This window comes from Myodes glareolus, chromosome 5 (assembly GCF_982192425.1).
Source record: "Myodes glareolus chromosome 5, mMyoGla1.1, whole genome shotgun sequence".
Taxonomy (NCBI): domain Eukaryota; kingdom Metazoa; phylum Chordata; class Mammalia; order Rodentia; family Cricetidae; genus Myodes; species Myodes glareolus.
In genome coordinates this window covers 18,312,530-18,328,732 of record NC_142030.1, presented here as the reverse complement: position 1 = coordinate 18,328,732, position 16,203 = coordinate 18,312,530, and the positions used below count along the sequence as shown (strand labels likewise).

At 34.0% G+C, this 16,203-nt stretch overlaps 1 protein-coding gene across 13 annotated transcripts in view; it reads right to left on the bottom strand.

Moving 5' to 3' along the window:
• Cep170 (centrosomal protein 170) overlaps positions 1 to 16,203 on the bottom strand; it is an 89,875-nt gene that overhangs the window by 47,093 nt on the left and 26,579 nt on the right. For 7 of the 13 annotated variants that reach the window (XM_048436428.3, XM_048436429.3, XM_048436420.3 and 4 more), the window contains exons 5-10: positions 14,290 to 14,348; positions 14,044 to 14,203; positions 12,622 to 12,756; positions 7,545 to 8,021; positions 2,406 to 2,563; positions 1,926 to 2,219 (exon numbers count right to left, since the gene is read on the bottom strand). In XM_048436428.3, the coding sequence (XP_048292385.2) occupies positions 1,926 to 2,219; positions 2,406 to 2,563; positions 7,545 to 8,021; positions 12,622 to 12,756; positions 14,044 to 14,203; positions 14,290 to 14,348 (1,283 nt within the window). Of the gene's footprint in view, positions 1 to 1,925; positions 2,564 to 7,544; positions 8,022 to 12,621; positions 12,757 to 14,043; positions 14,204 to 14,289; positions 14,349 to 16,203 lie in introns of all 13 variants that reach the window. The other 6 variants (XM_048436424.3, XM_048436422.3, XM_048436427.3 and 3 more) reach the window with 2 other exon arrangements.

The following is a 16,203-nucleotide window of genomic DNA, read 5'->3' as shown; positions in this document are numbered from 1 at the left end:
GGTAGTTCCATGATAATGGAGTGATTATTTTTTTTCTTTGAAGCAATCTTGGTGTTAGTTTACTGGTTTATCCAAATGAAGAATGGCTAAATTAGCTATCCAGTCACATAATGCCATTGTTTTTAATGGATCTTGCCCTAAAATCTTTGGTTTCTCCATTCTGAAAGTGCTGATGTTATTTTTTTGTCAAATACAGGATTCCTTAAGAATAAAAAAGGATACATATGATAATTTTAAACAATAATTAATAATCAGATTCTGCAAACTCCTCACTGCATATCAGTTTCCTAAAGGGGCCCATTTGTAGCAGTGCCCTTTTTTTTGATGGCTGGTCCAGGTCAGGCTGGTCCTTTACACTGTAACTTCAGTTTGGCTTCACATTTAACCCTTTTAGTGTTGAAAGAACTTTCCAGAACTTGCTAGTACTTTGGGTAGAGAGTTATATGTGGAAATGAATAATATAAAAAGTAATAATAAGAGATCGTTTATATACAGTTCTCATGACAGATACCATAATAAGCATGCTATGTGTTTTTAAATTCCTGCTAAACTTAAAAGAACTCTTCATTTTGGGAATTGAATGACACTTAAGCTTAAAGTTGTTGATTTATCCCAAGAGTACATGTAGAGTTTATACACTTAATTCCAGATGCCTGCAAGTAGCCATGTTCTTAACCTCTGTAATATATATAAAATCATAAAATAATATTTTAATGGAAAAATATTAATCACTGTCAATATTAATATTAGTTAATATTAAGCCAATATCAATGGCTTTTTAAAACCCACACTTCTTTTTTAACATCAGTAAAAGTATATATTTTTTATATACAATAAAAACATATAACAATTATTTCCAAGACTAATGGGTCTCATAGTCTGGCATTATGTGACTCTTAACAGTAAAATAATTAGACTCCTCAATAAACTTATGTCTACAAATTATATATGTATATCAGTGAATGCATCATAATACTACAGGACAGACTAAAATAGAAACGACACACTGAGAATTAAGAGAACATAATCCCATGTTTTCCTGCATCCCAGAAGGGTAGATCTTGACCACTGACAGGACAATCTGACGACTCATCACCTAACTAGCACATTCCAAATGTTAATGTGCATATGAACTACATGATTATTTTATTTTAATCACAGATTCGATTCAATATGTCTGTACTGGCCTCCTAAGTATTCAATGTTTTACACTCATGAGCACATTTTGAGTAACAAGAATCTAAATGAGATTACTGTTTAGCCAAACTTAGGTTGCTGTTTCCAAGGAAGTAAAATAAATAGCTCATTCTAAGGTCAACTCTTCACTATCACAACAAGATTGGGAAGTACTTTTTAAATCATACAGCAATAATCATATAAATAAACCAACAACATCAAAGAAATATCTGAAATATAGACAATCATTAGGACTGGGTAAAAGTCTGATTAAAATATAAAAACTGATTTTATTCTGATTTTATCAGATAGAAGTAAAAAGAAACAAAGAGAATCAAAAATAATCAGAACGTATGCTTTTAACCTGCTTCCAAAACGAAATTAGTAGGTAGAAAGCTGTTAATATTTATATTTATTTAATAATTATAGCAATATATTTCTTTGTTCAGTTTTGATATAAATAAATGCAAAATGGCATTACTTTTAAAGCCAATAAAATTTATATACCTTCAAAAGGCCCAGCTAGTTTAAACGTAGAAGACCTTACATATAGAACTTGGGAAAATTCAGAATATAAACAAGTAAAAGAAAATATTTTGTTCTTGCTGTTAGTCTTCTAGGTCCCTAATAAAATTCTAAAGTTCCAATATCACCAACTGCATAAGAACATTTCACACCAACTCTCCAGTAAGGTCCAACAGTCAAAAACCCCACAAAACTAACATCATACTCAAATTTCAATTATTTACCTTGTCAATCATTTTTCTTGCTTCCACTTCCTCACTGTTGGGATTCTCTAACTCAATGGTATAAGTACCCTTGTCACTTTGGTCATCATCATTATCCTTTTCTGAAGTAGCAGAAGTAGCTTGATTTTTTAACATTTTATCCATCTCCTGGCTTGGTCTGTGCCCAAGACTCCCTGAACTTCTTAATAATGCAGTTTGTAGGAAGGGTATGGACACCGATGGCTCCTCTGATTTCTGTTTTAACAATTTCCCATGTGGAACACCATGCCCCCCTCTGTGATGCGTAGAGCTAGTCTGTAAAGACAAAGAAACCACTTTGGCATCTGCTGGTGGAGATTTTGCTTTTTCAAGTTTTGTATGTGGTGCTGAGAAAGTAGTTTCCTGACATAAGATTCCTGAATTTTGAGTAAAAGAATATGACCTTCTCTTTCTGGAATGATCTTCATCAAAGAATGCAATCATAAAAGCAGTTTGACTTACAACGGTTTGGTCTTGATGCTTTTCAGTAGACTGGACCTTCTTTTTCTGTTCTGAATGATGGCGTCGTAAATGTTCCTCAAGAGTTGCACGCCTGCTACAGCGCCTGTGTGCCCCAGCATTCTCTGAATCACTCTGGGTGCCATCATCGTGTTTGTTTCCTAGACACAAGAAAGAAATGATATAGTAACAAACCAAAAAAATTCCAAAAAGAAAATCAGAAGCATACACAAAACTGCTATTTGTTTTGACACTCTTCCCCTTTCTAATACAAAGTCACATGTTCTTTTCTGTAACAGGCTCTGCACACTGTCCTCAAATGCAATGGTTACAAATACATTTAATCAACAATGAGCTCCTTCAGTAACAACTGGATATATTACTTTTCTTTCTCTAAATCTTTATAAAAATTTATCAGTGACTTAAAAGATAAGCAATGTTCCATCATTTCTCATAGTTTGTACTTATAACAGCAATACACATTAGTTCTGCCTCTGAACCGTAAACCTTTGTCAACAAAACCCTGCAAAAAAATCTGACTTTTAACATTAAGAGTAAGCAAAGCCTCAACCCTACACAAGAACTACAGACAAGTAAGAAATGCTGAGTAGAAGGAATAGTCTTCCTCAAGGAAGAACAAACCAATTGGTTGTCCAATATCGAATGGCCAGCCCTGCCTGAAAACACACACAAACAAGATTATACAGACTAAGCAGGTTATGCTATGAATTTAGGAGTTACGCTTGCAACAAGAATTAATGAAAAAAGAGGGCAAAAATTTGAAAGAGACAGAACTGAGAAAAGGTGTCTGGGAGGGTGATGGAGGAGGGTTAACTGTCTATGTGTTACTTTCATTGGTTAATAAGGAAACTGCCTTGGCTTTTGATAGGACAGCAGCTTAGATAGATGGAGTAAACAGAACAGAATGCTGGGGAGAAAGAAAACAGAGGCAGGCAGTTGCCATGACTCTCCTCTCCAAGACAGCTGCAGGTTAGAATTCTCCTGGTAAGCCACCACCTCATGGTGCTACACAGATTTTTAGAAATGGGTTAGATCAATATGTAAGAGTTAGCTAATAAGAGGCTACAGATAATGGGCCAAGCAATGTTTAAAAGAATACAGTTTCCGTGTAATTATTTCAGGGGTAAAGCTAGCTGGGAGGTGGGTGGCGGGAAGTGGCCCACTGCTCCTTCTACAGGAGGGTCTGGAGGGAGGAAAGGAAATGGGAAAATGAAGTCATTATAACCTCAAAAAAAAAAAGTAATTTTTTAAAAGACTGGTGTAACTGAAACAACTTATTAAACAGAATATGAATGTCATAAAAATGGAGTATATCTAAATTGTGACATTCAATACTTTTAAAAGTTTAGTATAACTTGAAAAGATTGGATTTTGTAACTTCTATAAATAATAACATAATTTTTAGAAATGCTTTTTTAGCAGAGATTTCTAAACTCTAGTGGCTTTCAAGAGTTAAAGGATGCTGAGAACCCTACCCAAAACAATCAAGCTTATCACACCCTTCCATCTACTAACTCAAATGGTACAAATATAGGCAGATGTCATGTCCAGAAACAAAGTGACTTTTGACCCATCAGCCTCTAGCAACAGTTTTTCTGGATTAGTGCAAGAGTTACTCTAGGCATGATTCATATGGAATCATCAATCAAGGATTAACTAAAATCCTTTGAATCTAGTACACTGGAAAATACATTGGCAGGTTCCAATCTTGTAGAAGTAATCTGATTCTGAACACTCCCGAACATTTCCAGGCTACCTACTCTAATGTGAACACCTGCAGATAACGTGTTAGCCAACAAAAGTCAATCAGAAGACAAGACCTGATGTGTATGAAAGAATATGAGCTGAATATGTAGAGGAAAGGATTTAAAAAGTGCACGGGCTTATTCCTAGTAAACTTGGAAGCTACCAACAGTGGTGATAATTTAACACAAGAGAATTTCCTACAAAATGTAGCAGATAAAAGGAACGAGGATAGACAAAGGAATGGTAGAATTGAATGACATCTTGAAAAAGATACAGAGGGAGCGAATAAGGTAAAAATATTGGGGGTTGGTCACAGTCAAAGTGATATAGTAATATAACATCCAAATATATCAAAAATGTAATCTGAAAAGAAAAAAAAACCTGTTTAGTAAATAGAATCTCTGCCACTGATAATCTAGGAATCATGGGTAGTATATGGAGTAAATATAAATTAAACTACTAGTTTAAATACAATTTTTACTACAGCACTGCTTAAAACATATTGGGGTTGATAAACTCAATAAGAACTCCATTTGCTAAGGTCCAAAATATTTTCTGTACAGCAAGACTTACAATCAGAATTTTTAATGAAAATATCATTTCGTATTTTTCCTGTTACTAATCTGTTGGAGATTCATTGTTTTCCTTCTTGTAAAATCACTATTCCTTCTAATGGTTCTGTGTACTACACAAGGGAGAAGGTGAGGCATCAGGTCAGAGCTACGATCTTGTTTCTACTCAGCAAAAAGACCACCACGAAATGCTCAACATGCCCATCACTAATTATGCCTAAATCTAGATGTTCATTTCCTGTCTCTCAGGTTGGCTTGGCTGTACTCCATAACAAGTTATGGCTAAAACAAGCTGCAACTCTCCTAAAGGGTGAAAGTGTATGGGCTTTGTGAACATTATTTTCCTCACTGTCCCAAAGCGCGTGCACTTTACTCTTGTAGGAGCAAGGCATCTATCTATCCATCTCTCTCTCTCTATCCATCCATCCATCCATCCATCCATCCATCCATCCATCCATCCATCCATCTATCCATTATCAATTGTTTAACTCATTTTCATAGCTTCTAAAAGTCCAAGTTTTAAGAAATCATTACTACTATCTTCCTTCATTTATTCACACCCTGAAACTATTGTCTATTGATAGCAGCTCTGATTTCTGAAGCAAGTCAAACATCATCAGTGAATAAGCATGAAGAAATAACAAGGGTCTATTTGATACACAAAGTGAGTTATTGCTGGGAAGGGATTTTCTTGAAGGGCTTTCAAAAGAGGATAATGTTAATTCTGAAAGAAGAGTTCCCAGCAATGGTACCTCACTGGAAGATGCCTACCTGTAAATCAAATTAAAAGTGGACAGTGAATAGATTTTTGACAAAATTTAAAAATACATACTGATCAGTTTAGTGTTCATATGGATGGATATTAATGACCCTACTCTTAGCACTAAAACTTTACTTATTTATTGGTTTTTCGAGACAGGGTTTCTCTGTAGCTTTGGAGCCTGTCCTGGAACTAGCTCTTGTAGACCAGGTTTGCTTCGAACTCAGAGAGATCCACCTGTCTCTGCCTCCCGAGTGCTGGGATTAAAGGTGTGCGCCACCACCACCTGGCTTTTTTTTTTTTAATGCACTAGAGCTTTTTTTTTGGTATGATCTTACTATTAATTAGGATCAAATAGGTCTTGGTGAAGAGCAGAGAATAAACTAAATTAATGGCTTAAAATAATTGTTAATACAGGAAATAATAACAATGACACTGTTATAAAAGGAGTGTAAAAGATTTTTCCAAGCATTTATTTTATTTTACGTCTATAAGTGGTTTGCCTGAATGTATGTATGTTCAACCTCTGCGTATCTAGTGCCTGAAGAAATCAGCAGAGGGTACTGGACCCCTCGTTGAGGATTGTGTTGCTATCATCTGGGTGCTGGAAACAGAACTTGGGTCCAACTGCTGAGCTTCTTCAGTTCCTGAACTAAGATTTTTTTAAATGGTACCTTCCTAAAGGATCTTTTCAAGTCAGTCATCAAATTATTAAGAGCATAAATTTTAAGGCAACTTATTTTCAAGGTATATACTATCTCTGGTATCATAATAGCTTATAAATATTATTTATCAAATTTATATTAATGGTCAGTTTACAAATGCTCCTTCAACCTGTATATGCATATTTTTCAATTATATACAAATATCATCTAGTAGGAGTAAATATATCATACACCAGAACTCAAAAACCTTTGTGCCAGGTGACTACTGACAAGTATAATTAAAAATTATAATACGTGACAACAAAGATTAGGTAATAACACGATCTCACTATCCTGAAATGTCGTAGAAACCAATTGAAACTAAATATAAATTGCTCTTTCTTCATTACTTGACTAGAATTCCGGGGCATACGGTATGGATTAAACCAGTCAGTTATGCCATTATAAATGATGTCACTAGTTAACATATATGCTGAGGTTCAAATAAAGTGTTAAGGAACAGAGTAAGTTACACATGATCCCTACCTCAAAAAATATTTTTTAAAAATAGAATTAATCAGCTCCTAATAAAAGCCACAGAATGGTTAGATTCACATACAGTCATAATTTGTTCAAAATCATTCCTATATTGATAACATATTAAAACACAAGACAGAATAACATAAATTCCAAAATAAATTCAATTCACAAAAGCCAGTGGGAATAAAGCTGATTATTTGCTATAACCAATGTACATGTATAAAGTTTTTAGTGATTATGATTAAGTGTTGAATACAGTACATACAATAGCTAATGTTACTATATAATATATAATGTTCATAAATGAACATTTAACTTATAATTCCTGATAGCACAAATTTTATATTAGAATAATTAATGTCTAGTAAATAAATCTAAACTGAAAGTATGTGTATTGTGAGCAGCCTCTGCTAACAGCTTAGTCTGAAGTGCCCCATCAGTAATGTGACTATCTGATAGAAACAGAACTTTAAGACCACACCAAGCACTTTAATTTGGTTTTCAAAACCTAAATATGATACTTTATTGAAAGCATGATACAGTGAAAAGATCTGTATGTATCCTTTCTTTAAATCAAGAAAACAATGGGGATTATCTTTTAGGAAATTCTATTTTATATAATTAATAGATTTTATATTTCTGTAGGAAAAAACAAAGATAATGACATTAATAAACACATCTGCCAAAACCAATGATTAATTCAGATAATACCAGTGTTGTTGGCCTTTGAGTTTTAAAATTATATGTAAATTTGAAAAATGAGGTATTTTCCACTGTATAATTAAGTGATAACAGTCTGGTAACTTTGATGACCATCTTTTCCTTATGACACAGTAAGAATTTCTAAAAGTCACTTTACCTTTCAACCTTTTCAAGTACACGGGAACATCACTTTTAATGCTCTTGGAATCCTCTTCTGCTCTCTCCCACACCATCTGAGGAGGGTTGTTCTGTGCTAGCCAGTCAGCTACTTTGTTTTCTGGTGCCATCATTCCTGTCTGAATTCCTGGCAAGTCTTGAGTTCCGGGAGAGACCTTCTTTGACTTGTGGCGCTGGTCAGAAGTGAATTTTGTCACATGGTCTCTAATAGTTACTTTTCCGGGTGTACTGTCATCAAATTCGATGGTAAATGAAGCATGCCCTGCACCTGCTGTATGGGAACTTGATGTGTCTTTTGTTGGGATCTCATGAATAGTGCTCTCTGCTGCTTGTGATGGCTGCTGAAAGTCTTTTGTAGGGATTTCAAAATAACTTGGTTCCCTACAGAAAGGAAAAAGTGCTTCTTCATTTGCAGCTGCAGATGGTTCCTCCACTTGCTTGGCATCTATGCTGCACCCTAATGAGAAAAATGAGAGAGAATTCAAAATATTTGGGAGCCTGTAGCACAAGGGTCCCTGGGAATGACCATCAGCACTATTCTGAGACACGGAAGGCAGATGATAATCTGGATGAAAAACAACAGCATTGATAAGACAGAAAAAAAGTCACAGAGACGATTCAGTTACCAATAGGAGATGGAAGAGAAACAGCAACAACGATAAAAAAAAAAAAAAGGCAAAACTGTAAAAGATGGACCCTGTATGGACAGACTCATCCATTTCTCAACTAGAAAACTTAAGAGAGAAATCATCAAGATGAGAAAGAATTAAAGTACAGAAGGAGATGTTCTATACATACACATGTGTGTGTAAAATACACACACATAGTATGATAGAAAAAGCATGAATTTCCTAATTCAGTTACCAGAATGAGCTATTTGAAACACGTGAGAATAAATGTAGGGCTCTAATAGTGAAGAGGCAGTCAATGAGGATGGAGATAGGAAGGATATAAATAAGCATTGCTTTGTAAGTAACAATTTCACTTACCAGTCTCTATCATATTCAGAGACCCCACTTTAGGACAAAATTGATAATATGGAAACTTGGGAGATAACACATATGTTATAAGGTAAGAGTAGTTAACAATAAAACACGTGGTTTACTTGCAGAATGGCAATTCAAACAATCATATGAAAGAAATAATGAAAAAACAGAAAATTCTGTAGTTAGCCAGTAAGTCAGGAAAAAGTTAGGTTACACCTCAGTATAGCATAATGTGCACAACCGCCCAAAGGCCATGGGTCAAAGCTGAGTAACAAGCTGTGAGTGACAAGGAGAACAGGCAAATACGGAACACTGTGACAGTTCTTCCACTGCTCAAGCCACTGACTGCATAAGGATGTGAAGAGATGGTGTTTGGTAGCACAATGTACAAGAAAAAAGGTGAAGATTAAGCAGCCCTTTGAGAAAATAAAATCCATTACCAAGACAGTCTATTATCATAAAAGAATTAATATGAAATAAATTTCCCTAAGGCTTAAATATTAACTTTATTTAAATAGTTTTCAGAATAAATCAATCACATTTTACTAGGAAAAAAAGCAAAACAGGCACACTAGGCTGCTTCCAATAATTTTTTAATTACACGAAGTATTTAGGCTTCTGAAAAATTTTCGAATATTACATCTTTCTACAACCCATTAGGTACAATAATTGATTTCTTTAGAGTACACTGAATATGAAATTATAACAAAACCATCTTCTTTTATGTTACAGAGTAATATTCTTGTCATCAAATATGTGAGTTATGTATAGGTGATATCAGGCTCCATTACTAAAATAATAATGATTATAATAGCCATGGTTACACTGTGAAAACTGTACACAAAAGGCAGAGAACATCAAGAAAAGAAAATTTCGAAGTAAAAGTTATTCTTTTCAAAATTTACTTCATTTGTTTTGCCAAAGAAAAGTGAGAGTATTTTAGAGAAATTATTATAGCGAGGAAGGTGAAAATCAAGGGCAGATAAATGACCTTGAAAACAGTTCCCAGCAACACAGTTTCAAGAACCTAAGAGGCTCAGGCTTTGGAGGCCATTACTGTAGGTTTCATTGTTCAATTACTTATACAATGATGATTCTCAATAATAAAGGAAAAACTTAAATTGTTCTTAGCTCTCTGTCTAAGAAGGTGGTGATGTAGACATTACATTTGATAATGACAAATGGTTTAACTTTTCAATAACTTAGTTGCATAATTTAAAGTTCAATCATTTGGAAAATTTAGTATTCACAAAGATTAATTTCTCTGTAGACAAAGCCATGAAAGGTGTGTTCCTTTTACAACTGTGGTCTGACTAGAAATACATATTAGAAAAACTGCTAATGAGTTTTAAGATCATGCTAGAAAAATTAAACGGTTTTCTTACAACACTGACAGATGACAGTTTGGAATTTATGAACATTAAAGTACATGGGATAGTATTTGCTTGTACTAATATTTTATAATTAATATTTTATAATTAATCTCAATTATCAAGAATTTAAAAAGTAATTTAGCAACTAAGCTAGAATTGAATTTGTATGCCTAAACTAGACAATATTAATAGCTGTTATATATATAACTGCTAATATATATATATATATGTATATATATATATACACACACACTTTGAGATAGGTCTTATGTGGCCCCAGGTCACTTTATTTGCTTGTTTATTTATTTATTTATATTTGAGACAGAGTCTCAATATACAGAGGACTTCTTTGACTTGTGGAGTTGCTCAAAAGTGAATTTTGTAACATGGTCTCTAAAGTGAATTTTCTTTGTGTACTGTTAACAAATTCAATGGTAAATAAAGGCTGCTCTGCACTTGCTGTATGGGAATCTGGCGTGTCTATTCTTGAAATCCCATGAAGAGTGTTCTCTTCAGGAAGGAAATCAGCATCACTCTGCCTCTATTCTCTTATCTATAAAATGGGCAGAAATAACAGTGACTACTACCTTTAGATAATGCCATAAAGGTGAGATGCATATGGATCATTTGGAAGAAGTGGACAAATCAAGTGCAACGGAATGCTTGTTATCATTTGTTACGGTTCTATTCTGCACCATAGTGACACGCAGGTATCACTGTATTTTACAAGTTATGTACATCAGAATTTCAAAGTTGTGTGAGGGAGCAAAGGCTACATTTCTTATGCCTCCTTACCTTTCACTATCATGCAATTATTTTCTGAATTTTGTAATAATTAAATTGATCTGTGTTTTCTAACCCTTCTAATTAGTTATATTCCCCTTACTCCACACCAGATAGTTAGCTCTGGTGCAAAATGAGGTTAGAATATATGGTACTTGAAGTTAGGAATTTAAAGTTCAGTCATAAAGATTTACACAAAAATAATAAATGAAACAGTACCGTACACTAGCAATATAATGTCACATATTGTGGGAGAAGAGGAAGCAGGAATTAGCACAATTAATGTAGGAGTATATTGGGAAAGGACACTAAAACAATAATAATCAGATATAAGGTACACTAGGGAACAAAAAGTTCAAAATCTTGTCAGGCAAAACAAGGTCACTCTAGTTTTTGGAACTAAAGATCAGTTCATATTTGCTATGCAAAGATTACTACAATGAGGTTGAAACTTAAGGTCAAAAGTTTAATTATGACTCTGCAATGAAAACGAAGATTAAAAAAAGGTAGGTAATATATTAGATAAAATGGAGAGACAAAAAAAAAAAAAAAAAAAAGAGACATTCTTGATTGACACCCAGTTTCTTTCCTAAAGGAACTTTTTCCTAAAAGAACTTCGACCCTTTCTAGAACCAATCTTCTTTGACATTGCCCACATGCCTTAGGGACAAATAACTCCATACCATGCTTCAAGGTGAGCAAGATAATGATAACCTCACATGATTTGCCAGAGACTGGTTAGAACAGCAGGTGACCCCAATCTGTGAGGAGCTAATGAGAGATGGGCTGAAGATTTTTGGAGAGGTCTTCTGTATACAACATTTGTTCTTTATTGCTGGGTGTGATAAAAATTTTTAACTTTAAATGCTGATGGCTGCAGCTTTGAATGTGAGTGGTAACTCCATCAGTATGTAAGTACTGTGGATAGCAAGACAGAGATGGCGAAACTAGCTAACAATACTGTCTATTGCACCGAACAACCCTGAGAAAAATCATGTATGGGACGCAAAACATTCATTTCCTACTTAGTACTGGACAGCGGTTCTTTCACTTACACCTGAAGGCAGGCTAAATAATACTAAGTGATACAAAGAAACAGTACTGCTTAAACAAAACTGTAATAGAAACTTATGTGCAAGCTTGGTATTATAAGACCTATTTCATTATGACAGCTTTTAAAGACTTGTACTCTGGTGTAATTACACTATGTCAAAAGACAGAATGTTCATAATTCTCCAGCTAAGAAAACTGTCCTGCTTACTTTGTATAAATAAAATAAAAAAAACCTTAAAGCATTCTGATGTGGTCTGTCCTTGTATCAGAGTCACACTATGTCCTCCAAACTGACCCTTGATGTCTGTATTTAGTTCTTCCACTTTTGGATACTTATCTGTTGTTACTAAACAAACTGGCTGTTTCATCCTTCAATAACTGTGACAATCGCTATCTCCATTTATCTTGGAAATCTTGTAGTTACCGACATGAGGATCTATTTCTGCACTTTGGTTGCTGAACTCTGAATCTTACTGCTATCCTATCTCAATAAAATAAGCATACTAAGGCTTTAAGGAATTTATAATTCCATATTATATTTCTGAACATAACAGAATTATTTTATTTTACAGTGAGTATATAAGCATGAATTAAGTAAAAACATGTAACTCACATGTTTTATCAATTCATGTAAATATTTTAAAATATTTAATATATTCAGTTATAGCATTAATTTTGTATAGTTTTCAACAATTCCATAAGCTGGAAAAAATACAACAAGCATTTATAAACATTTCAAAAGCAAACCACCATCACCTTTAAAAAATCAAGTTATGGTTCAGATCATTTTTCAGAGTAGACTGACTTTTATTTGGAATACACTTGACCAATATGAATATTATAGCCATTGAGGTACTTTTACCTGAAGTCCCAGCTTCATGACTTTTTTCTTCAGGTTTGCCATTAGACTTGAAAACTCTTTGTTCATCCACCTCATCATCTCCCCACCATGATGGCTGCCCATATAAGGGAGTACCACGGGGCATAGCAGAAACATCTAAAAGAGGTGGGGAGAAAAAAGATTACTAAAGTAGATGAAGCAGGAAAATACATTTTGCATGATGCTAGATTTACTTAGTTGATTAAAAGTACTCAACTTTCAGTAATGTAACATTTGAAAATGATCTTAAACAGCACTAAACGTGACTGCGAACAAGTAATACAGCTCACTACGTACAATCCAACAGCTTTTTGTTAAGTGTTAGGGTCTTTCTGATCTATATCTGAGCCTCAGTTACAAATGATCTTTGAGTATTTAGACAGAAGTGTCTTAGGAAGAATTTTGTTAGAATTATCAAACGAATAATGAAACCAGGTTGATCAGAAATATCATTAAGTCTTATACATAAAAAGATGAAATGAAAGGAAATACTGGCATGAGCAACAACACAAGGTATTACACAGTAACTATATTTGTATTCAATGCTAACAAATCTGTAGTTTCAGTAGCTGTAGTACTGTTATTAATGTACTAATTAATGTACATTAATGTAATGTATAAATGTATTAAGTTTATCAATTTAATACATTTCTTATGTGAAGGGTTTATCTACATAAAGCATCTTTGTAGCTATTAAAACTGTAAGCATTATATAAGGATGATATAGTATTATTAAATTTTTTCCTTTTACTTCAATTGTAATTCAGAGAAATATAAACAATATGAAACAATAAATCATTTTCTGCAAATACTGAATTCACTTTAAATATTTAACATATTGAGTGTACCTGCACATAGTTGTCAATGTTTCCTAGGGAAAACTGGATATATTAAAATGTACTCCGGGATCAATCACTAGTACACATTATTTTTATACAGGCACATGTGTTTGGGAACAAAGAATATAATTTCTTAAAAATCAAGTATAAATTAGGAATTTCCAAAAGAGTTAGCTTATTGTAATGTATATTATATCGACAATGATCATGGGCTGTTACTGTAATATACATTATATTTGACAAACTACCATGTGTTGTTTGAGGTCACTGAGAAGTTAGTTCTGGATTGGGGTAGACACCAACCCCCACTTCAGACCCTGAGCGGGTATGTTTCAAAAGGTCTGGGGATAAGCTAGTGGCCCTAACTCTGATGGCTGAGAGAAAACAAAAGCGTCCAAAAGTAAAACATATGTTCTTGAGGACAACAGAGGCTATTATTATTAATCCCGGAATATTTAAGTGTCTGCTTCTTCTCTTCTTCCCCTCCCACTTCCTTCCCTCCTTCTCTCCCCCTGAATAGATACAGCTATTACACATCACTCTTCAGATCCTACAGGGCACTTACCCACAGATTTCTCCTCGGATTTCAGGGTTTCTGTGGTTCTATGCTGCACCTCGGCAGCAGCATCCACTTTTGAGTCTGTGCCTTTAGCACTTGCCGATTTGGATAATTCTGATTCTGAAGATTTCTGGGACAACTGAAGCTGAATAGTAAACTTCTCATGCTACAAAACATTTAAACCAAAGGGAAGTTTTCATGAAAGATGTCTACTGTAGTGAGCAATAGGCTAACAACAGGATAAACGCTTACCTTAAGAGCTTCTTCAGGGACTCTCATCTCTCCTCGAACTACAGTGAAGAGATTTGTATGTAAATAGAGCTAAGGAAGAATATAACTCCAAAATATTGGTTCCTGTACTTGAAAATGGTCATCAAGTATAATCTGGAAATTGTCCTACTTCAAGAATAAATATAGAATCATTGTGTTTATTTATTTTCTATTTATACAGGTCCTGGGAATTAAATCCAAGAACTTGCATATGATAGACTATTACTCTACCACTGAACCACATCCTCAGATTAAAAAAAATTATTTTTCTTTTGTAGACAAGTTCTCCAGGCTGTCCTCAAATTCTGGCAGCTCACAGAATACCTGGAATGTAAGATGTGTCTATAATACTCCCTTTAATAAGAAAAAATACTTAAAATATATAATTTGTCATTTATAAATATTAACAACCTTAAAAATTCTGAAGGAGTTGATTACTCAAATTTTATAAACTTTAATAAAAATGAGGTTCATTTTCTAAGTACAAAGAAAATGAATGCTATAATTAGGGTTCACATGCAACCATAATACCCCCCTTCCCTCCATGTACTGCAGTAAGGTCATATTACATTATAAAACAATGATTCTATACACATAAGAGCAAGTGCTAAATATAATGAATAGTTTTGTTATTATACCAAAACAATGAGGTTTCTTATTAAAGATCAATTCACTAGAGGTCATATTTCCTACCATTAGTTAACCTTAAAATTTTATAATAATATACTAATTCAAAGCATTCATTAATCACTTACTTTAAGGGTAGAAAAACTGTAATCACTGTGGTGCGTGTGTGTGTGTGTGTGTGTGTGTGTGTGAAAGAGACAGGGAGGGAGGGAGGAAGGGAGGAGAGAGAGAATGTCCAAATGTAATGGGAGCAGTAAACTTATTAACTGTGCTTCTTAGAGCTGTAACAACCTTGAAGAATACTCTGTTCAATCCACTGACTTTTTCCTTATTCAATAAATAATTCAACGAACAGAAGCCCCTACCTCCAAAGAATCTACTTATAGAATTATGTCTGGAGCTTTCTTGTCACTAAAGTGGCTTCCTACTACTTTGAAATATTAAAATTATTTCCTTTCTTGTCATGTACAAATTTGCTGATACACATAAAAACATACATGTAACGAAATATTTAGTGAAAAATCATCTAGCAAGCAGTTCTCAACCTGTGGGTCACAACTCCCACAGGGGTTGCCTATTAGATATCCTGAATAGCAGATATATAATTCATAACTAACAAAATTACAGTATGAAATAGCAACAAAATAATTTTATGGTTGGGGGTCACCGCAAGGATCACAGCATTAGGAAGGTTGAGAATCACTGGTCTAGCACTTTTTTGCCTCAGGAATTAAGAGAAAGATATAAACTACAAAAGGAAGAGTCAGGTTATTCATATTTGCACATTTGATGATTCTGTATCTAAAAGGCTCTACAGATTCTATCAGTTCATAAACACTTTCAGAAATATTGTAGGGCATAAAAATCAACATAAAGACAACAATACAAATTTGCCGAGAAAAAATTATGAAAAAAAACATTCCATCCATCTGCCAAATAAAGTACCTAGGGATACACCTAAGGAAGTAGACCTTTTCAATGAAAACTTCAGATACTGGAAAAATAGCTGACCATAGAAATGCTCCTAACTGGCAGAATTATGTCTTGAATATGGATATTACACAAGTAATTTACAGATTCAATGCAATCTTAATCAAAATACCAATGTCTTTCTTTATGCAACTATAAAAAATAATCTAGAAAAAATATAGAAACACAAACAGCCAAGAATAGCCAAAGCAATTCTAAGTAACGAGAACACTGCTGGAAATATCACAGTATATGATCTCCAAAGTACACTGCAGAGCAAGTGACAAAGACAGCACGGTT